Below are 22,574 nucleotides of genomic sequence, written 5' to 3' on the forward strand. Positions count from 1 at the left end.
CAGCTGTTAAGCATTTTGCCATTACACTTTGAAGCATATCTTTGTACCTCTGAGGACTAGGAACTTATTTTATTATTTTAATTAAGATTCCTAAGATTTTAATAAGAGCCTTTGGGTCACATAACAGAGGCTCAGGCACTACAAGTAGCTCACTTGCCATATGTCAGCCATTATTTTAATGGGTTCAAATGCAAATTATTTCTGAATAAAAATTCCCTTGTTGGATATTAGCAGCTCTACATATATTTGCCAGCATCTCCTAGAATTATTTTGTGTGGTAATTGGAAATAATGTTTATTTCTAACATGCCAGGTCTTTCTTTCTTTTTCTTCTTCTTTCTCTTTCTTTCTTTTGTAGAAATTGATAAATCCATTTCACACACATATACAGCCTATGTTTAATATGCAATCAAATATTGTTCATGACATAGAGGGCTTTAAAATCCAATAGTTTTGGTTCAACTGTCTCACTAGCAACCCTCTTGCAATCCCCACCTCCATCCCAATTGTGAGTCATTAAAGTAGCTTTAAAAAAAACACCTTCCCCCTGCTCATATCACTTTCATCACAGCAATTTGCCACCCTTCAGAGTAAGGAAATTAGTTGTCATAAAGTGGAAACAAAAAGAAGTAAGTTGTCCATGCATTCGGCTGACCCTAATTTGTAGGAAATAAATTTCAATGAGATAACATTTGACCAAGTTCAGCAAGACAGTTTTCCTCCGTTTCAGCAGTTCATGCTACTATTGCTTAAGAAGTACATCAGAGTTTGAGAAAAAGCAATAGGGCTTTTATACAACAAGTAGGATATTGAAACAGTAGACTAATACTGCATATGTTAACAACCCAAACTGTACAATATATAGGACTAAAACTCTGCACCTCAAATGAATGACCATAATGGCTAATTATGATCTAAAGTGATACTGGATTTTTTCAACAGATACATGCCCAAGAATATTAAGGAGTACTGACTTTCTCCTAGGCACAACTAGATGAAGTTTTTTGTACGGTGCTGAAAGTTACCTGGAGTTAAATTATGATCATTTGTTATTTATATGGAACCATTAGTGTAAATAGAGTTTTATAGCATAAGCAAAAGAAGACAGTAGCAATACCCCAAAGATTACAATCTAGTTTGACAGTGGATAAGAGATAAAATTGGAGAGATTCAAGGCAAGATGCAGCTGCATGAGGGACAATGTGTGAGCTGGTTGTTCCATGCCTGAAAGCTCCAATCACATGATTTTCTTCCTGAAAAAGTGGGAGGAGTGGGGGCAAGGGGAATTCTGAAATTGTAGCCTCTGTGCAATTCATCATGGGTTTGGGCTTCTCAGCCCATGTGCTACTTCCACACATGACTGCAGTGACAAAATTGTTTGGCTTGTGGAAATACTGAACATATGAACTGGGGCTTTGTTGCAGATGGAAATTAAGAATAGAAATAGGTTAAACAAAGGTGTTTTAAGTGCGTCACCAGATGAAGGGGGGAATCGCATTTCCTTACCGTCACTCCCCCCACACTTCTGTCCCATGATACTTCCTCTTTCTTCACACAGAGGGAGAAAGAGGAAGTAAACAATAACCACATGGCACATTCAGTGGGCGTTTTTATTGTTCCACCTTTCCTGCAGACAGCAGGAAATGGTGGCACATTTTGTTTCAAAAAACCCCAAACCAGAGTTAAAGGGGTCTATTTTGTCATGGAAAGAAGGAGCAGGAGACGCATGGGAGGTGGACGTCATCATCAAAGGGACCTGCGAATATCCATAAGTGAGGAGTAACGAGCATGCAATAAAATGCTTGTCTGATGACATTCTATGCAGAAGTAATGGTTTCAGGAGGGATATGAAGAAAGAAGGGGTATTTGGGAAGGAAATAAATTAAGTAGACATATAGAATTACAGCCGTTTCTACTATCACTTTGTTTCATGAGACATGCCATCTCCAAGTATCTACCATGTATCCTTACTATGTTTCCTTCTGCCTTGCAGTATCACCACAACATTTTAACCATACTTTCTAAATCGGGCCCTCCAGCCAATTTGTGGAAAACAACACAAACTTGCCAGAGTGTAGAACTACTTTTGGTTACTTTTCTGTAGTCCAGTTGACTGTGTTTACTGCATTCTGAGCGATCATTTGGAAATCCCTCAGTGAAAGCATCCTCACTGCTAATATAAAGGGATCTCTAAAGAGTACCATAGAAAAATGCATAAGTACTTGGTTGCAACATCAGACTTGATTAAAAACTACCTGAAACAAAAGGGGAAGCTGAGAGAAAAGTGCTTTTCTTCCATTATATTTCCACGAGGATTGAGTGTCTTTTCATCTTGCCAAACAATTATGCCAATCAAGAGCTGAACAAAAACAATCTTAGTATAGGATACCATCCTTAATGTATGAAATGTTTCCAAAATAACTATTAACAGAAACTTACCAAGCTCTGTGAAACTACTCATAAGTAGACTGACCATGGAAACATGTAAAATGATAACAAATATCTTCAGGTTTTACTTCCTTATTATAGTTGATATGATATATGTAGGGAACTGAAAAATAGCAGAAGGCAATCAGACACACCAAAAACCCTGAGGAATATGCATCATCAACTGGGTGATAGATGGCTGGGGCTCTGAATGTCACACTTTGACTGCTGTGTCAAACAGGAACTTTTTAATGTAACTTCTCCATCCCCACCTTCCGAGATTGGCTCATTTAAGATCAAAGAAAGGAAAACTAACAGCAATGCTGTTGGATTACTATAAGAGTTTATGCTTAGCACAATTAATCAATACCAAGTGTATGAAATACTGTGTCTAATTGCCAGGTACTCGGTGATCAATAACGTTTCTGCATCTCCAGCTTCTGTCTGGCTTGTTACTGACTTAAACAGACAAGCAGTGTAAATAACTCCGTGAAAAGGATTACAATACATTATCTCAGATAGCCTTTAGTCTTACAAGTCAGGGCCAGCCCTATGAGTCAATCTAAAGTCACTAAATGCAGTCTGTGATAAGTTGATAACCCAGAGCTTAAGGGCTATGATGCAGACTAGCAGTGTTAGATCATCTGCCCACTGTCTTAATTTATTTGTTTACAGTAATAGCTTCTTTTAAAAGTGTGGCTCTTCATATAAAGCCATTAAACTGATCCCTACAAGCAGATGGTTTGAATTTGCAAGAGTCCAGTTTAAACAGATAATAAGCATTGTAGTGGCTAATTAATTACAGGGGAGTATTGTTTGTGTAGAGAGATATACCTATGCAAAGTGAGAACTAAATAAGGAAGCAAGTTCAGAAATAGTTTGAGCAGAGAGCTTTTTGTTTTAAACAATGCAATTCTAGTTTCTCCTACCAGTGTCTAGTACCCCTTCCAAAACTACCACTATTTTTAAAATACTAGAAATATATTTTGTCTTTGTGGAAAATTGCTGGACCCATTTCTCAAACAGATACAACCTCTTTTTAATGCAGGATGAAATCTTGCTCATGGCTACAAGGCTTTGAAATTCAATAGCTTTCGTTCAATATTTTAGCTAGCAGCTGTTGCCTTTGCCTGAATACCTCCATTTCACTCATCATTCACTAGCGTGCCTTAATAAAACTCCTTAATCCCGAGAGCAAGAACCCGAACATATGTCTATGAGGTGGAACATCTGGCACGTGGACAGGTAGTCTCCTTTCTCTTTCTATTGGAATCGAACAAGCTGATAGGACTGTACCAACACTGTAACTGCTTAGCTACAGTTATCCATGCTCTGATAACCTCTCGTTTGGATTACTGCAATGCGTTATACGTGGGGCTGCCTTTGAAAACGGTCCGGAAACTTCAACTGGTGCAAAACAGGGCAGCAAGGTTATTAACAGGGACTGGCCGGCGAGATCACATTACGCCAGTCCTTTTACAACTTCATTGGCTGCCAGTCCAGGTCCGGGCCCAATTCAAAGTGCTGGTATTAACATTTAAAGCCCTAAACGGTTTGGGGCCAGGTTATCTGAAGGAACGCCTCCTCCCATATGTACCTACCCGGACCTTAAGATCATCTACAGGGGGCCTTCTCCGTGAGCCCCTGCCAAAGGAAGTGAGGCAGGTGGCTACTAGGAGGAGGGCTTTCTCCGCTGTGGCACCCCGGTTGTGGAACAAGCTCCCCAGAGAGGTCCGCTTGGCGCCTACACTGTACTGCTTTCGTCGCCAACTGAAGACCTTTTTATTCACTCAGTATTTTAACACTTAATTTTAACTTAAATTTAAATTTTACTGTTTTAACTCTGTATTTTAATCCTATATCAACTTTGCTGTGTGGTTTTATCCTGGTTGCGCTTTTTATACTGTATTTCGTAATTGTGTTTTAAACTGTTGGGTGTTTTACTGTGGTTTTAATTTTTGTGAACCGCCCAGAGAGCTTCGGCTATTGGGCGGTATAAAAATGTAATAAATAAATAAATAAATAAATAAATAAACTTATGGAAGAGAAATCCTCAGGAAAACTGAAATCAGTCCACAGGGAGGCTAGTCGTTCCCTTTCTGGGTTCAATATGTGGGTAAACACACATTTTGAACCGCATCCTACCCAATTCTCATCTCAAAATCCTCCCCAGCAAGCTGTTTTGCTTTAAAACAACAACAACAAAAAAACCCACCTGCATTAGGGTTGTGGTTAACTTCAGTGTAGTTAACCTGTAAAATGCAGCACAGTATAGATGCCCATTTTATTATTTATTTATTTCCATTTCCCTGTTGCAGTAACAAGAGAAAATGATAAAATTCTGTGTATATCAGTAAAATTCTGGTTGGTTGGTGACCTTAGCTGTACGGAATTGTGTTATGGGAGGATAAAGAAATTATCAGTTACTCATCCACATCTTCCAGAAATAGTAATTACTCTTTACATCTTCTTGGAAATTTAATATGTAAGTGTAATTTGTCTAGAGGATTCAAGGATAACAGTAATTGTGCTGATCATTATCATAGGAAAGAGAATTTAAGCTACTACAATTAGAAAATGTTAGAGTAATCTCCTAAATGGTCTGCGGAAAAGCAAAAGAGTAGGGATTAACCTCATTCCTACAGCTTTGAATATCTCTCATTTGCCTTTTCCCATTCTCTTTGGGAGTCTCCATGAAAATCCATGTATTATGTTAATTGCTATATAGTAAAGAGTGGAACTATTGTGCAGACATTCCAGCTTAATTACCAGCCAAAGTAATGTGGTACAATAACCCAAAACATTCTAATCAATAAGGGAGAAGGGGAATCTACTGTCAAAGTTACAAGTGCTGCTATGGTGACTCCTATTTGCCACCTTTCCGAAAAACACATTTCAGGGACCCACTGCATGCATGAAGGCAGACATAATCAACCCAGGGCTTAGTAAAAAAAATGGCTTAGAATACTAAATGGTGGAGGGAGAATGGGGGAACTAACTGCAAAAGTTCAACAATGTAAAGAGCAACATTCCAACTTAACACAAACATGTTATAATTTCTAATTACTATTTTTCTTGTTTTATTTGAATTGCATATCTTCTTTGGATGTACTACACATTATAGCCTAAGTAACAAAGCAATAACCTGAAAAGCCTTTTAAGCATTAACCCCGTTAATTTGGGTCTTAGGAGGTGGCTGGAGATCAGCATATATTTGCATAGATATCATGTATCTGCATTACAAGACTTGTTTGACAATTGGCACAGGCTTATACGGTGTGTTAACATCATTTTAGCATTTAACCTATCTATAGGGGTAATGCAGCTCCCAGACATTTTTCTGATCACCACTTTCAATTAAATAATAGATATGGCTGTTATGCCAAAGTGCATAGATAAGCAAACAAAAGGCAGTAACCTTTAAGCAGACATTCTGTTCAAACTGAAGATTTTATCAGTTCTGGAAGATATTAAATACTTCAGGATTTAAGTAGAGCCTGAAGACACCTTGAAAAGCACCTAATAATTTCCTTTTTGCTTTTTAAAAAAAGCCCAGAATAATGTTGCAGAACGCTCTCTGAACCAAACAATTTCCCATAGATTGAACAATTTCAATATAAGCAAATTCTCTAAAACTGTAAATACTCTATCTACCCTGGCTGGTTTTGTTTCTGACTATCTCTGAACATAGTGACCATTAACTCTTCTGTTCTTATTGAGTCTTACTACAGCTTTCTTTCTAGACAGGCAGCTTGATAATTGTTTCTATAGTGTAAGTTGTCTAAGACAGCAATTTTATACCCACTTACCTGGGTCTAACGTTTTAGTAGACATGTATAGGATTGCACTGTAAGGCTGCCTAGTGAACCCACAATTGAAATAAAATTTGCAACCATGTCTACCTTGTTCATTTTAAATTCCCTGGTTTTTAACTTAGCTGGTTTTTATATTGCTTTTTAAACTTTTAATGTTTTAAAATTTATCTATACTTGTTTTATGGTTTTTAATTGTGTACTGCCCAGAGAGCTTCGGCTGATGGGCAATATAAAAATGTAATAAATAAATAAAACAATAAAATGCATGGCGGTATGGCAGCTTATTGCAAGCACGTCAATGCTCCTTTCCACTGTTCCATACTGGAATGCCTATGTTTTCATTCTTTTAATTGTGCATCATTTAATATAATGTTTTCTCCTTGGAACAAGGACTCTTATTTTTTGTTTTGAAAAATATCCTGTGAGGAAGTGATTTCCATTCCTGAACCATTTCAATCTATGAATGCTTTAGCATTTAATTTGAGCGGGCATTCTCTCTCTCTGTCTCTTAACATAAAAAAGAGAAACCATCCATCCATTTTATGATGTATTTTACAATCAGAGTAGGTTTGGGAGGAGCCCTGCACATATTGCACTTCCTTTGTTCCTAGTTGTTCCAATTTTCAACTCATAGGCTTGACAGACCAACCTATGGAGTGTACAGTTGAAAACAGAAACCTTTCTTAAACAGGACAGGGGAGAAAAAATGTTCCCCAGGTTTTCCAAGTGCCATTATGTTAAAATGCAACCATATGTATGCATTCTACAGCTGTCTAAACTTCCTACTGAATCAGCAGAAGTTGAGTTAGCACCAGGTATTGGTTGGTGGCAGCCCACTCTTGCTCTGCTCCTAAGAGCAAGGGCAATTTGGAAATGAGTTTAAGGCCATCCATCGTCTCAGAGGCTCTGAAATGAAAGTCAACCCCATTTGGATCTGGACTGGAAGTGAACAACAAGCCAAAATCAATATAGATTCCAATTTCACTAAGTGATTTTGATTATGACTCATCCCACAGGAAGCCAAATCCAGCCACTTTAAGATAGGGCACTGATATATTTAAACCCAGCTCTTCCCAGGGAAAGCTTTAGCAGCAATAACTTACAGGTTAATAATCAATTGACTTTTAAAGTCTTCAGCTGATCAAATAAAATGAGTTCTCATCATGTGCTTGCTGAAAAGTGTCCGAGTGAGGATGGCTCCCCAATAATGTTAAAGAAACTCTAATGAACCACACCTGTTAACATTCTCTTAAGGTAGTTTGAAAGTTCACTCCTAAATCCATGCACACGTTGCTCTTTAGATTATTCTAAGGCATAATTCTGTAGATGGTGGGAGCATACTAGGGAAATAATGTGACTCATTCAACATCTATTAAAACAATAATTCCCTTAAATGAAAAAGAAATGTGGAGAGAATGTTACAGAGTAGATCACACATATATAGACTTCCGAAACCAAATCAGAAAGGTAAAGGTTCAAATTAAGTCACAGCTACAAGTTAGAACCACAGATTTTCATACAGGTTTTATGACTTCTGTAACGTGTTCTATGTGGGGCTGCTGTTAAAGACAGTCTGGAGGTTTCAGTTAGTTTCAAATGTGAAGACATAATTTTTAGCAGGTGATCATATGACACTGGTCATGTTACTTCAAAGTTAAAACATATTTACTGGTTGTCAGTTTGTGCAAATGTATCGTATTTTCCCTCTGACTCCTACTCTCTGTTGTTTGCTGCCAATGACCTCATTGTTAAAGTCATGATACATCAGGCCAGCTTTTGAAATCATCTCCAGTTGGCAGTAAGGGTAGGCAAAATGGAGGTTTGAGTCCTATTGAATTGACTTACTGAGTGTTTTCAGATACGGGGGCGGGGATTGTGTTTCCTTACCATCCCTTTGCTTCCAGCGTCTCTTCCGCAATAGGGATAGGCAGAATCACACAGGGAATAAAGAAGAAGCAAGCAACAACCACGTGGCCCATTCAGTGGGCATTTTTATATCACAAATTCTCCTGCACACAGCAGGAAATAGTGGCAATTATTGTTAGAGCCAAAATGAATCAGATTTTCTGGGTCTTATTTTGTAGCGGGAAAAACTACAGAAGGAGTAGGAGACGTGCAGGAGGATCGCTGCATCATCAAAATGACTTGCAAAGATCCGTGAGTGGCCAGTCACAAATGTGCTATAAAACGCTCGTCTGAAGACATTCTAGCCTGAAGTTCAGAAAGAGTATGGCATTTGGCATAAGGCTATTTTGATCCATTTTGGTCTGGGTTCAAACCCGATTTTGGGACACAACTGTCTCTGGTCACCCTGATGGATGACCTCTTGTGAGAGAAATTCAGAGGGAGTGCATCTCAGTTGATCCTGCTTGATCTCTCAGGAGCTTTTGATACTATTGAACACAGAATTCTTTTGGATCATCTCCATGAGTTGGGAATACTGTTTTACAGTTGTTCTGTTCCCGCTTACAAGGACATTTCCAGAAGGTAGCAATGAATGACAGTGCCCTGGCACCCTGACAATTATGTTGTGGGGTGCTGCAAAATATAATCTTGCCTCCAGTGCTATTTGATATCTATATGAGGTCGCTGAGGAAGGTCTTTAGGAGGTTTGGGGCAATGTGCTGATGGCACCCATATCTATTTCTCTGAGACATCTGAATCAGAAGAGGCCATGCATGTTTTGAACCAGTGCCTAGATGCAGTGATGAGTTGGAAGAGGATCAACAAACTGAGACTGAATCCTGCGAAGACAGAGACTCTATGGGTGGGCAGTTCCTGGGTACAATAATTGGGGAGTTTGCCTATTCTAGACAGGTTGAAAGAAGTGGTATGTAGTGTGGAGTACCACTGGATTCAGCATTGTTAGTAGAAGCCCAAATTACTTCTGTGGCAAGGAATGTCTATTACCAGCTTTGATTGGTATATCAACTATGCCCTTTCTTGAACAGGGATAGACTGGCCACTGTAATCTATGCACTTATGATCTCACATTTCGACTACTGTAACGCTCTTTATGTGGGGTTACCCATGTGCTTGGTTCAAAAGCTACAGCTGATGCAGAATGTGGCAAAGAGGAGGCCTTGCTGGTTGTACCACAACCTGCAGACTGCCATCTTGTGTAGGGTAACCATATTTGGGAAACCAAAAAAGAGGACTCCCAGGAGGATGGGAAGCGGCTTTCTGGGGCCTCTGGAAAACGCATCATCCCCCCGCCACCTTAAAGGCCTCTAATGGAGTGGAAGAGGGGAAAGTGTGTCATTGTCACCCCCCACTGGTCCAATTGGGGCCTTAAAGGCCGAGATTGGAACAGGGGGTGCATGGGAAAGCGCACTTTCCAGGGCCTCCAGAATGTGCATCATTCCCCACCACCACGCTAATGAGAGCCACCATTAGTGTGGTGAGTGGGAATAATGCACTTTCCAGAGGCCCAGGAATGCATGCTTTCCCCTCCGCCTTAAAGTCCCCAATTGAAGGGGAAAGCGTGTCATTCCCCCCACCCCACTGCTCCAACTGGGGGCTTTCCTATAATGTCTGGGAATGACATGCTTTCCCTGTTTAAGGCCCCCATGCTAATGGCTATCTTAAAGAGGAAAGCGTGTCATTTCAGAACATTATAGAAAATTACAGAAAATCCCCCCTGACATCCAGGATAGAACAAAAACCAGGACAACTCTGGGAAAATCCTGACAGTTGGTCACCCTAATTCTTGTGGGGAACATGTAAGCAGGCCTTCTCCATCTTTTGGAAGTCCTCCCCCCTCGTATTCAGGATGTGCCAACTGTGACATGTTTTAGGCACCTATTACTCTTTTCCCATATCTCCCTGAATGATTGTGCTGCCCAATTTGTTTGCTGATTATTTTGCTTTTAGCTTTGGCTTTAACTAACTAACTAATAAGATAAAATAAGAATTTTATATCATGATGTACTTTAATCTCTACTTTTATAAACTGCTTAAAGATATCATTGGGAATGGTGAGCGGTATATAAATTGATTTAAATAATAGTAAATAAGGCTTGAGATTTCAGAGATTTTTGCAGAGCTCCTGATTAGAGATGTGAAAGGGACATGGAGAAGAACCACAAACAGTGTGGATTGCAGAGAACCGACTCACCCAGGCTAATAACTGGAAGCTCCGTCCACAGTCCATTTGATTGTTTTACATGTTAGCGATGCAGCAGTGAATGAAAGTTGAATGCAGCTTGAGCAAGATAGTGAAGCAACCACTTAGCCACCTCACTACCACATGCTGAACTCTGCATGGATTCACCCAACCAACATTCTTGATACTTCAAATTTGCCATGTCAGTTGGCCCACACAAGCTGGCAGCAACTGACATGGCAAATGTATGTTATTATTTATTAAAAACATTTATATTCCACCTTCCTGCCTCAATATGACCACTCAAGGCACACACACAAAAAACCTGATTATGCCATACCTCCAGAATCAAACCCTAACCTTCTTTATTGCAATGTTTCCTAGGCATGCAAATAAAGAAACATATTTAAAAGCAAAAACAAAAACTCATACACATCAACATGATTTCCTCAAGCTTCTCATTCAACTATATCAACTGTCTAGTTCTCAAAGATTTTTACCAGTAACAAAATGTTCCAGATCTGTGTGTCACCGAACACTAAACAAGCATGAACCAACATTTGCATGAACATTTGCAGTTTCACAGCAATTGTGTTCATTTTACACTTTATCCTCCTGAACAATACTTGAATTCTTGTTCCACTTTGCTCACAACAGAAAGAGAACAGATTCTACTGGGCAGAATGGAACAATGCATCTCGACAAAAGCTTGTGTTTGCTATTAAAACAGTGGCAGTGTTTCAAATATTCTGTAAGAATTTCTCAGAACTTTGCACTACAAACCAGGCACTTCAGTTATAAGAGGCTTAGCAAAGCTGAGCATCCCTAAATACTTAACTCATCCTGCCCCACTAGTGTATCCTACATTACAATGGGCAGGTAGCTCTTTATTGTCACTCTGGGAAGAAAATATGGGAAGCTGGAATCATAGAATAGCAGAGTTGGAAGGGGCCTACAAGGCCATCAAGTCCAACCCCCTGTTCAATGCAGGAATCCACCCTAAAGCATCCCGGACAGATGCTTGTCCAGCTGCCTCTTGAATGCCTCTAGTGTGGGAGAGCCCACAACTTCCCTAGGTAACTGATTCCATTGTTGTACTGCTCTAACAGTCAGGAAGTTTTTCCTGATGTCCAGCTGGAATCTGGCTTCCTTTAACTTGAGCCCGTTATTCCGTATCCTGCACTCTGGGAGGATCAAGAAGAGATCCTGGCCCTCCTCTGTGTGACAACCTTTTAAGTATTTGAAGAGTGCTATCATGTCTCCCCTCAATCTTCTCTTCTCCAGGCTAAACATGCCCAGTTCTTTCAGTCTCTCTTCATAGGACTTTGTTTCCAGACCCCTGATCATCCTGGTTGCCCTCCTCTGAACACGCTCCAGCTTGTCTGCATCCTTCTTGAATTGTGGAGCCCAGAACTGGACACAATACTCTAGATGAGGCCTAACCAGGGCCAGATCTCATCTGCCACTTCCATAGGTTAAGTGATGAATTCAAGGCTGGTTTATATAAACAGTAAGAGGGTTTGGGGAAGTTCAGATTTTGGCCAAGCAGCTTCAGCTTGCCCAGTCACTCATCACAAACTCTTGGATAGATAAGGAGAAGATCTCAATTGGTGCAGAACACAAGAGATGGAGAGCTTGTGCAGAAGCTGCTGCCTACTAAAGAACCATTCAAGGCATCCTTTCTGGCGTCTGAGCCTTCTTATGTGATACTGTCTACATATTTTAATCTGTTCCACACAAAAAGAGGGCCAGAAGCCTACCTTTTAAAAACTAATTCTGAATTTCCCAAGAGATTGGCTTCTGTATTAGATATGAAATTCCATGTTCACATCGTAAACAGAGAGGTTTGGCTATGGGGTGGTATAGAAATGTAAATCGTCATCATCATCATCATCATCATCAACAAGACAATGCATGAAGTATCTACAGATCTCATTCTTTTGCCTTTGAGATGGGAGTTTCTTCTATAGAATAAGGAACGTGCCTTTAAAATAAAGACATTTCCTTCAAATATAAAAAAAGGATAAGCAGCCTAACCTTTCATATTAAAGAACATGAAAAGGAATAAAGGATATTTCAGGTATTAAAGAAATATTCAGGTTGTGTTTTTTTGTTTTTGTTTTTACTAAAGTTGTTAGATACGACTATTAAAAGTGTATGGGCAGGTTAATTATTGGATTATTTCATGTTGATTCTTTTTTGCTAGTTTCTAGGAGTCTAGCTCCAACTTGATTTGAAAGAATACAAGAATTACTCTGTTGGTTCAGTGCATCTGATTCCCCACAGTAGCCTGTCAGATGCCTCTGGGAAGCTCACAAGCACCTGGAGGAGATAGAAATCCCCCCCCCCCCGTTCATTGTTACCATCACCTGGTAATTAGAGCATACTTTTTATGAATGCGGAGGTTCCAGTCTTAGCTACTACTAGGGCCAAAAGCTACAGATAGATAGATCTGTCCTCCATGAATTTGTATAATATTTTATATTGTATTTTATATTATGGTTTTATACTGTTGTTTTATACTTTGAATTGTCCTAATTTTGTAAACTGCCCAGAGAGCTTTGGCTATTGGGCGGTATAGAAATGCAATAAATAAATAAATAGATAAAACATTTTATATCTTTTTATACCAGAAATCCATCCCTTCATAATTTCTACACGCAATAAAATTGTGTCAGCACTATTATTCCATTGCAACACCATATCCCACAAAGCAGTAGTACTTCTACTCATGTATTGTTACAAAGGCAAAATTCAGAGAGGTTTTTTTTTAAAGAAAAAGGAATGCTCATACCATATTTTGCTATGGGGATTATACAATTATCATTTTATCTTAGTAACTAATTTTACTCCTATGTTCTGATTTAACGGAAAACTCAAAAGAAACAATTGTTAAGATATTAAATACACATAATGTCAATTTAAATGTGCTGCAATTAAGACAGAGCAAACTGTAACCACCTGTCATTTTGAGAGTACATACATCTGTGGGACAAATATTCTGTAGTGATTTGCAGAATGCTTTCAGTTACCATCGCCAGCTCATTGTTTACTAGAACATGTGCAAAGTGTCAACACATTTGTCTTTAGAATCTCTGAGGTCAATCCTGCCTGGCATGTGAATATGAATATTAAAGGGGCCTTTGACACAGTGGGAAATCTTCTATTCTTGCATGCATTCTGGGACCTGTGATTGTATCAAGGACAATTACAGAAATGAATTCAAGCTAAGAGCCTAACACTTTTTGAATGATGCACACAGGGATTTTAATAGCCTCTGTGCATAGCAGGAAAGCATGCCTTCTAAAACATTTTAAGCCAACATACAAACAGTCTAATGGCAAAGGTGAAAACCCTGACCTGCTTGACCTCTGCCTGCAGGTGCCGGAGCTGAAGGCACTGCTCCAGCCGCTTGTGCGTCTGATCAGCATTGAGCTCCAGCTCATGCTGCTTCTCATGAAGAAATTCCAGCAGCTCTTGCACTTGTGTTGCTAGATCGATGTCCTTTTCACAGATCAGTTCAATGCCTGTAATGAAATAAATGTCCTCAGATGGAAAAGTAGACAGTCTTGCTGCTGCTGCTGCTAAATAATAAAAAAGCAACCTGGAAAAGTGCTGTGACCTGTATCAAGCATCTGAATTTTTCTGTTGCTAATTTATTTTAGATAAACCCATTTACATTTAAAGGTGCTTTGTGAGCACTGTGAAGTCAAACTGCTAGCTGCCATAATCCAACATATCATATGGTTTTGCTGCAGCTTGTGTCTGTACAGGATATTGTTGTGTGTCTGCAAAAATGTTGTTTTTCCAGCTGTAGCCTTTCTTGCCCATGGCCATTCAAAGCGACCATTTTGCAAAGAATAATGTACCTTGGCCTTCTTGGGCTAACACATTTTAGTGAAGAATACTGATTACATTTTAAATCAAAATAAGAAAAAAATCCCTCCATGACTCCTATATTTCATTGATTTTATGAAATAAGAACACAGGGCACACCTTACTGAAGTTCATAGCAAATATCCCATTGAGTCTGGTGGATCAGGATTATACCACTCTTTTACACTACATAATAGAAAAGAAAAAGAGACAAGACAAAGAAAAGTAAGGAAAGGCCTTTAACCAAGGTTGTAGAAAGTTGTTTTACAGCTACTTTAATATCCTGTTTTGGAATGTGCTGAATTCAAACTGGTGGTTTCAGTGTGAACATTTATGCATTTCTACAGTGTTCACGTGCTTTGTTCAGTGCTAAGAATCAGTGCCTTGGTTTGCACCCTAGAGGAGCTAGATACAACACATCATATATTTCTAAAAGTTATCTGCACCTATCTTAAGACGGAGGACTCCAAATAAATGGCTGTAAAAGAAGGAAGGCTGTGGTTTCAGCACCAGGTCAGCTACCCTGCGTACTGCTACAGCTACTCACGATGTTAGAACAGTATAGAAAACTAAGACAAAGCATGATTTGTGATTCCTGTGCAGCTCTAATGAAGTGAGTGCCAGAGTATCACATTATTTATATCAATACTGAATCTTGGACTGTTGTGAGATATTTTCAGATTCTGGCTATTGAGTTAAATTGCTCACTGGCCACCTGCTCCCATGGAATCAGTTTTGTTATTGGTTTCAGCAGTCGAATGGGGGGGGGGAACCTGATTTTTTATCATCAAACTGGAATTGTTGCATTATTTCAGAAATGCAATGTTATTATTTCTATGTATATGTCTACTTATTCATTTATTCATATAAAAATATGTAAAGCATCAATTGATGTGTCCTGGGAACAATCATATTAAACTAGAAAGAATAAAAAAGGAAAAGGAAAACACAAACACACCCACACACACACACCCAAACTTGATTCATCCTTTGTTGTGTGAGTCTGTTTACAACTATCAGTAGCATCAGGAATGTTATATTAAAAAAAAAACTTAATTTAGGGTTGGTATCCCAAATCAACACTCTCATCAGATTTATTAACACATCCCAAGGTAGATACTTCATAACCCAAAACAAGAGATTTAGCCCAGGGACATTCTACTTCATTAGGGAGGAAGGGAATATTCCCTTTAGGGGTTTCACTAGAGAAGCAAGTCAAATATTTTGTTTTATTTATTATATATTAAATACATAATCTTTTAGCTTATTCACTATGTAGGAACTGTTTGCTATCACACCCATTAGAAAAGAAATAAAAACTGTCAGGCAGCCGTAGTAAGTTGAGATCATAACATTAAATAATTTATTCTGAACTGTTTTAGCACTCATGAAAGTTTAATCTAGTTACAGATGGGATGAGATCCCATGGGTATTATGCAGAGACAACTGACCAGGGGTAATAGAGGTGACAAACAATAGGCAGGATGTGTAGGGATTGGCAGCCACATACGAAGCAAGAAGATGGCAGGACAACTAGATCACTATGAAACACAGAGGCAAGGTAGCAGGTGCCATGGTTAGAGAAAAGGTCTGCAGCACCCAGGTCTGCAGCACTCTGTGGATGGCACAGGTATTGTTCCAATGAAAACCAAACTCAGCCAAGCCTTCCTATTCCTGCCGAAGTCTCTACTGAAATGGTGAGGCATTTAAAAAGGGCATTGCTCTGAATTGGACAAGTGTTGCTTGTGTCCTAAAGCAGGGATACTAGGGAAGAGGTTTAGGTGGTTGGTGGGTTTCTCCTCACTTGAAAGTCCTGGGATCACAGTCTGGCAATAACTCCTCTGAGAGGATTGTGGGCCTCTTGGACACAGAACCAGGGAGGATGGATTGCTGTGGGACTTCTGGAGCATATGCCTTCAGCTCAGGAGCCACTATTAAAGGTGCCTGGGACCTGCATCACAACTCTTTGTACATATGGCATTTTGCCTATCAACACCCTCACTTTCTGACAAGGGCTTTCATCATATTTTTACGGTTCTAAACCATTTTTTCTCACAGCCATGGTGATAGGGAATGAAGTACTAAAAGTGACTGACAATGACAGGACGAAAGCTACAAGAGAGTTGAAACTGTGGTTAAATGGACAGGTATTAGCCACTGAGACAAGAGAAGGGGAGACTGTGATAGTGGCAAACTATTGAAGGGGGTTGGTCTGGGATTGGTCTGGGATTGGGAGACTTTTGCAGCTGGCAAAGGGGATCATACAAGGAATATGAAGGGATGTGGAAGATGTAAACTAGTAAACTATTTCGTAAAATTTTAAACATGGGGAAATTAAGAACAAAATTTCTTTAAACTGGTTCTATTATGTAAGAAAACTAATTCACCTAGCAAAAAATACTAATGACTATTTTCCCAAAGACAACAAATTCAAAGACACAGTTAAAAATATTTCAGTTGATAAATATCAGCATGTGAGAAGTCCCAGTTTTGTCATTATGTATGCCAGCAATGTGGCTTAAACTGTGTGACATATGACAAGACAGAAAGGGCAAATCATTCATCACAGGGGAGCTGGCTGCCCTTTGATATCTTAGGCCCTTTAGTGATTGCCACTGATGAGTTATTGCAATCAGAAATACACCAGCCGTGGATGTGATTGAAAATTGTGAATGCAGTCAGATCAAAGACATGTAGTGAAGTCAAGCATACTAAATGCTGAAAAAGTCCTGAGGACACAACACCATATGCAGGCTAATTATAACAAATGTGTGCAATGCCTGGCATTTAGAAAGAACCTTGCTCCCAAAGGGAAGGATATATTACCAAGCTCTGAATGTGAAGTTCAAGAGCCATTCTACCTTATTTGGTAATGAAGACGTTATTTTGTTTGGACCAAGAAAGAGAACAAACTAGCCGTTCTCACTTCCATGTGGTTTTCAGTACAGCTGTTTACAAGACCACATATCCCAAGATGGCAATGCCTCACCTTGCCTCAGTCTTGAGTTTACTTGCACTTGAAACAGTAAGATAAGCTTTGAGTGAAATAAGAGCCCCTTGATATGCGGGAGCTTTCCCTTACCTTCAGCATGATTTCATTGCACAAGCTGTCTGTGCTACTCTTAGGCACAAATCACATGGAAAGCCGGGCAGAAAACTCCTTAATGGAAAAACAGAAACTACTTTCTGACCCCATCCCTCCACCTCAATGTTTATGTACACTCTGGTAAGGCACATTTTTAGGCTGGTGTATGCCTACAACCATTCGTTTTGATTCATGGCACTAGAGGGCAAGGGAATTTTTTTTTCCTGGTTATTTTACTTTCTTGAGGTCATCATCATCTATTTATTTGTATGCTGTTTTTCCACAAGAGATACTTTCTTACAGATGTGAAAACCTGGGTCTTAAGGGAGGAGGTGGGGAGACAGGAACAGGAATGAAAATAAATAATTGTATAATGGGCCCATGGCTTCCTTTCCCATCATATTTCATTTAATTACACAATCTGGACAATGGCTGCCCAGAAAAAGAAACCTGAGGGACACAGAAGAGGCAAAGTATATTTCTAGGTGGGCAAGATGTGTCTCATATGTAAAGATCTCTGAAAGAAAAAATAATGGTATATTTCACATTAAAACTTCCATCCTAGACACATTATTTTTGAAATAAATGGGAAAAGGTTACTTTAGGCCTATACCACAGAAGGGGACATTATTTTTAATTTTGAAAAATATTAGTTTGTGGTTAGAATTTCTTTTCTTTTTTACTATTAGACACCCTGTATATAAATAATAAATTAAGTTAATCCCCTCCCTTGCATGTCAGATGTTTCCCCTTTTCCCCTCTGTAGATTGCCACCCGTCTGTTGGCATCTTGAAGAGTATCTGTAAAGTATCTGTAAAATGTGTAGCCTTTGTTGGCTCAAGAGCTGCAGCTGAATTGCAGAAGAGCTACAGAGATGACCATATATGGAAGTGCTTTTATGTGAAAACAGCCTTTCCTTCAAGTAATGACAGGAGTCCAGCAATGGGGGTGGCGAGTGAGGTGGCAAGTCTTTGTTTTAGGGAGACACTTCCCCCCCCACCCCACCCACCCTCTAGTGCCGCCCTGAATCTGGGAAGAAAATGCTGTAACTCCTGTTTGCTGTGGTCTCATTGTCTTTAGATAAGATTTGAGAACATAAGAACATAAAAAGAGTCCTGCTAGATCAGACCAAGGATCCATCCAGCATTCTGTTCACACAGTAGCCATCCAGCTGCCTGTGGGAAACCCACAAGTAGGACACGAGTTCAACTGCATCCTCCCACCCATGTTCTCCAGTAACTGGTGTACGTATGCAAACCACTTCTGATACTGGAATGACTATATAGCCAACAAGACTAGTAGCCTTTGATAGCCTTTGCTTTTGTGAACCTCTGGGAGACTTGCATAGGTTTCTGTCTCGATTTAGAAGGCTCACTAGTGGGAAAAAGCGAAATAACACTTGATTTAATTTCATTTTATACTGATTCCTGTCAGAGATCTCTGCTCATATTACATTTCTGTGATGTTAGGTTTACCAACTGACACTGTTCTGCCTACCTGAAGCTTGGACTTCCATGATGTACTGGTGCAAATCTTGTCCTTGTTGGATGACCTCAAAGGTCATGTTATTCATAGCCAGCTTCCGCTCTGTGTGTCGCTGTAGACGCTGCTCTGCTAGGGTGAGGTCCTCGGTATTGAAATCATTCATTTGCCTTAGCAAGTCCTCATTCCAGGCATCTAACTCAGCTGTCACCTTCAAAGTAAAAAAAGAAGCAGCAGCAATACAGGATAAGCATTCAAGTATATTAAAACTCAGGTTACTGAGGAAGGAGATCTAAAATGGCTTTATCCTCTTCTATAATTACAGCCTTTAAGTCACAGCCCAGCAAATTTAACTGGTCATTGTATAAGCTACAGTGGAGTTTATAAGCAAGACATTATTGGTGTTGTTCAAAATGTCAAGAGATATAATGTTTATTATAGTAGAATCTTAGAGGTATGATCACCTTGGACTGGAAGTTGTAGGTAATTAAAGGAATCCCCCAAATTAAGCATTTTTACACATCACAAAATCAGCATTTATTAATTATTTATTGTATTTCTCTACTGCCTCTCTGAAAACAACCAAGGCAGTTTACAAACAGTTCAAAAAATAAAAACCATAATCAAATTAAAACATAGTAATACATTGAAAACAACCTTTAAAACCATAACAATTTAAAAAGTCAAGTTTTAAAAGAGGTGCATTGACTTCCTTCCTGAACTCAAAGATAGTGGGGACCAGTCACAACTCCAGAGTGACTCTCAGAGTTGGGGAGAAACACAGGAGAAAGCCCTTTCTAGCATACTTGACAAGTGAGCCTCTGCAAGTGAGGGTGTCTTCAAAAGACACCATGCAGCCTACTTGCTGCATTTTGCACAAATAAAAGTACCTATTCAAGAGTAGTCCCATGAAGGGCACTTTGTAACGGTGTAACCAGAATGTAACTAAGGCATGGATAATTGTTGCCAGATCAGTCTGACTCAGGCATGGTCACAGCTGTATACTAGATGTAGTTGTGCAAACACACTCCTTGTCACCACTGTTATCTGAAGATCCAAGGACAGCACAGTATCCAGGACTACTCCTAAACAACAAACCTGATGTTTCAGGGGTAGCACAACCTCATCCAGAACAGGTTGAATCCCAATCCTGGAGCTAGATGTTCTACTGCCTAACAGCACCTCTGCCTTTTCTGGATTTAATCTCAACTTGTTCAAATTAGCTTGCCTATGAGAATTCAAATGCAGCTTATTTAGAATCATAGAACCATAGAATAGCAGAGTTGGAAGGGGCCTACAAGGCCATCGAGTCCAACCCCCTGCTTAATGCAGGAATCCACCCTAAAGCATCCATTACAGATGGTTGTCCAGCTGCCTCTTGAATGCCTCTAGTGTGGGAGAGCCCACAACCTCCCTAGGTAACTGATTCCATTGTCGTACTGCTCTAACAGTCAGGACGTTTTTCCTGATTGGAAAAACTTCCAATCAGGATTATTCTGTTTATATTTTGCCAAATGCACTTGAGTTGTGAAGAAATGCAGTGAAAACGGTTTGAAATCTGCCAATTTCAAAGTTCACAGGTGGCTGCTTGAAACACTACCATGTAAATTCACTGCTGGACTTGGATGGTGGAGAACCAGATTCAACCCCTCAGTTCAGCTCTAATGTTCATTGGATGCCTTAGGGAGAAGTGCTATCACTCAGCCTAAACCACCTCACTGAGTTGTTGTGGGGATGAAATGGGTTAACATTATGTACACCACTTTGAGCTCCTTGGAAGGTTGCTCAAAACAACAGAGGTTGCTTTCCAGAACAAGCTGTAACTGTGAATGTTTTTCTAGGCTGTTGTAGACCTTTTGAGTGGTGAAACAAACCTTAATTATTATTTTTTATTTATTACTTGGGTAGTTATAAGTTGGTACATTTAATTCCATTGACAGATACTGTGTTCAAGTGATGATAATGCTTATTCCACCATAATGTATTAGCAACGAATGTATTAGCATCACGAAGCTACCTCAAAAGATAAACATAATCATATGAACTGGGCCTAGAAGTGGTGCTCCCACAGAGTTAAAGTGGCTTGTAGCACATTTTAAAGGAGTGGGAAGAAAGTAAAAGACTGACTGGAGACAGATTGTCAGATTTAAGGCAGTTCAGAACTCTACAGAAGGTGGACGCAGAGGATGAGAAGTATAAAAATTGAGGCTGAGAGATATGGGAGGGTAGAATGCTAGAGCCTACCAGAGTGGCAGGAAAGAATTATTACTTTAATTTGAAAGTGGCCAACCAAAGCTGATTCTAGAGATTCTTGTATTGCCGTGACAGATCTAAATATATTTCATAAAATAACTCTTAGAATTAAAGAGCATTCTTTAAAAAAAATGCTCTTACAATTGCACTGAGACTTCATGGAATGGTTGGGAGGGAAATCTGCATCCTAATTCATCTTACTATTGGGGTGAATGCTTGGCTGGTTATTTGTATTAATTTTGCCTCTCTAGATTTTTTATTTTGGTTCCCTCAGTGTTAGTAAACAGAATGTTTTACTAAATTAAATAAATTAATCTATGAGAATAACCACGATAGCACTTCTCACTCTCAATTCTACAGAAGGAATATTTGTTATTGAGGAATAACAGCATGGACAGAAAGAACAGTGTGGGGAGAAAAACATTCAGAGGACCAAGGCACGACCACAAGACAGGAATAAACAGTGTATAGGGTCCTGTCCAGACAATCCAGAATTGAAAGATGAAATAAAATGCGAACTCCAAGGTGTGATTTTAAACGTGCAATTTTGTGAACTAACAGAAAATTGTGCAATGCATTAATGTACACAATTGCTTGGGTACCATCATTCAGCTGAAAGTGAAAAGAAAAAGCATGATGAATGGAGGAACCGCTAAGCTGCAGTAAGCACAAACACTTCATCTACCATGGTCTTTACAAATTTTGGAAAACCACGAAAGAAGAAATGTGGAAAACAAATGTAATAGTGCTGCTTTCCATTAGAACCACTAAATCAGACGGGAGCGGGGAGATTCAGAGGGAGAAAATTACAGAAGTATCCCTGAAGTTTACTCTTATAGATCTCCCATCCCACTGAGTTAGAGAAGCTATCTGAGGTGTAGGAGTAGAATTCAAACTCTCACTGGAGGCGTGCTACTGACAGTTCTGTTGCCATGAATGTCTTTTTAAAAAAGTCTCTCCTGACACAGAGACAAGCCAGAGTGCAGACGTATATCCGGATTGCGAAATGCTGGGTACTGTACAGGCAAACTTGAAACATGGCACCCCAGTGCCTACTCAAAATCTGTTCAGATCGAAATCAAATAGTTTTTTAATGGCAGTGACAAATGAAGGGGAAGCTTCCTTAAATGTTTCACATTTCAAATGTTGGATTAAATTAATTGTATAAAGAACAGCTGCTCTGAGATTCATGCTGCGGCCCTGGAGAGCATTTCGCTAGCAGGGAAACAAATGGGGGGTATTCCTTCTCCCACAGTGCTGTAAGTTGTGTGCAGTGAAGCCCCGTAGGCTTTTGGATCAGAAACTCCTGGGATAAACATTTTCAGATTAAACAAGCCAATTTTCTTTCTTTTTATTGCAATATTATTCTGCCCCACCAATAATGTTTGTTAATGTGGTTGTATCACCTGAAAATACAAGTTGTCTTGCAAGCTTCAAATCTTTGTCCCATTTTATATGTATCCAATTTGGTTTCTCTTCTTTATCTCCAATGTTATTTTCCTTGCTTGAAGTCTAATAATTTTTCGTATTCT

At 39.4% G+C, this 22,574-nt stretch overlaps 1 protein-coding gene across 1 annotated transcript in view; it reads right to left on the reverse strand.

The window, feature by feature from the left end:
* KALRN (kalirin RhoGEF kinase) overlaps positions 1-22,574 on the reverse strand; it is a 559,448-nt gene that overhangs the window by 173,921 nt on the left and 362,953 nt on the right. Inside the window, exons 14-15 of the mRNA XM_063116666.1 lie at positions 18,805-19,000; positions 13,707-13,873 (exon numbers count right to left, since the gene is read on the reverse strand). Of these exons, the coding sequence (XP_062972736.1) occupies positions 13,707-13,873; positions 18,805-19,000 (363 nt within the window). The remainder of the gene's footprint in view (positions 1-13,706; positions 13,874-18,804; positions 19,001-22,574) is intronic.

Source organism: Elgaria multicarinata, chromosome 2 (genome assembly GCF_023053635.1).
Source record: "Elgaria multicarinata webbii isolate HBS135686 ecotype San Diego chromosome 2, rElgMul1.1.pri, whole genome shotgun sequence".
Taxonomy (NCBI): Eukaryota; Metazoa; Chordata; class Lepidosauria; order Squamata; family Anguidae; genus Elgaria; species Elgaria multicarinata.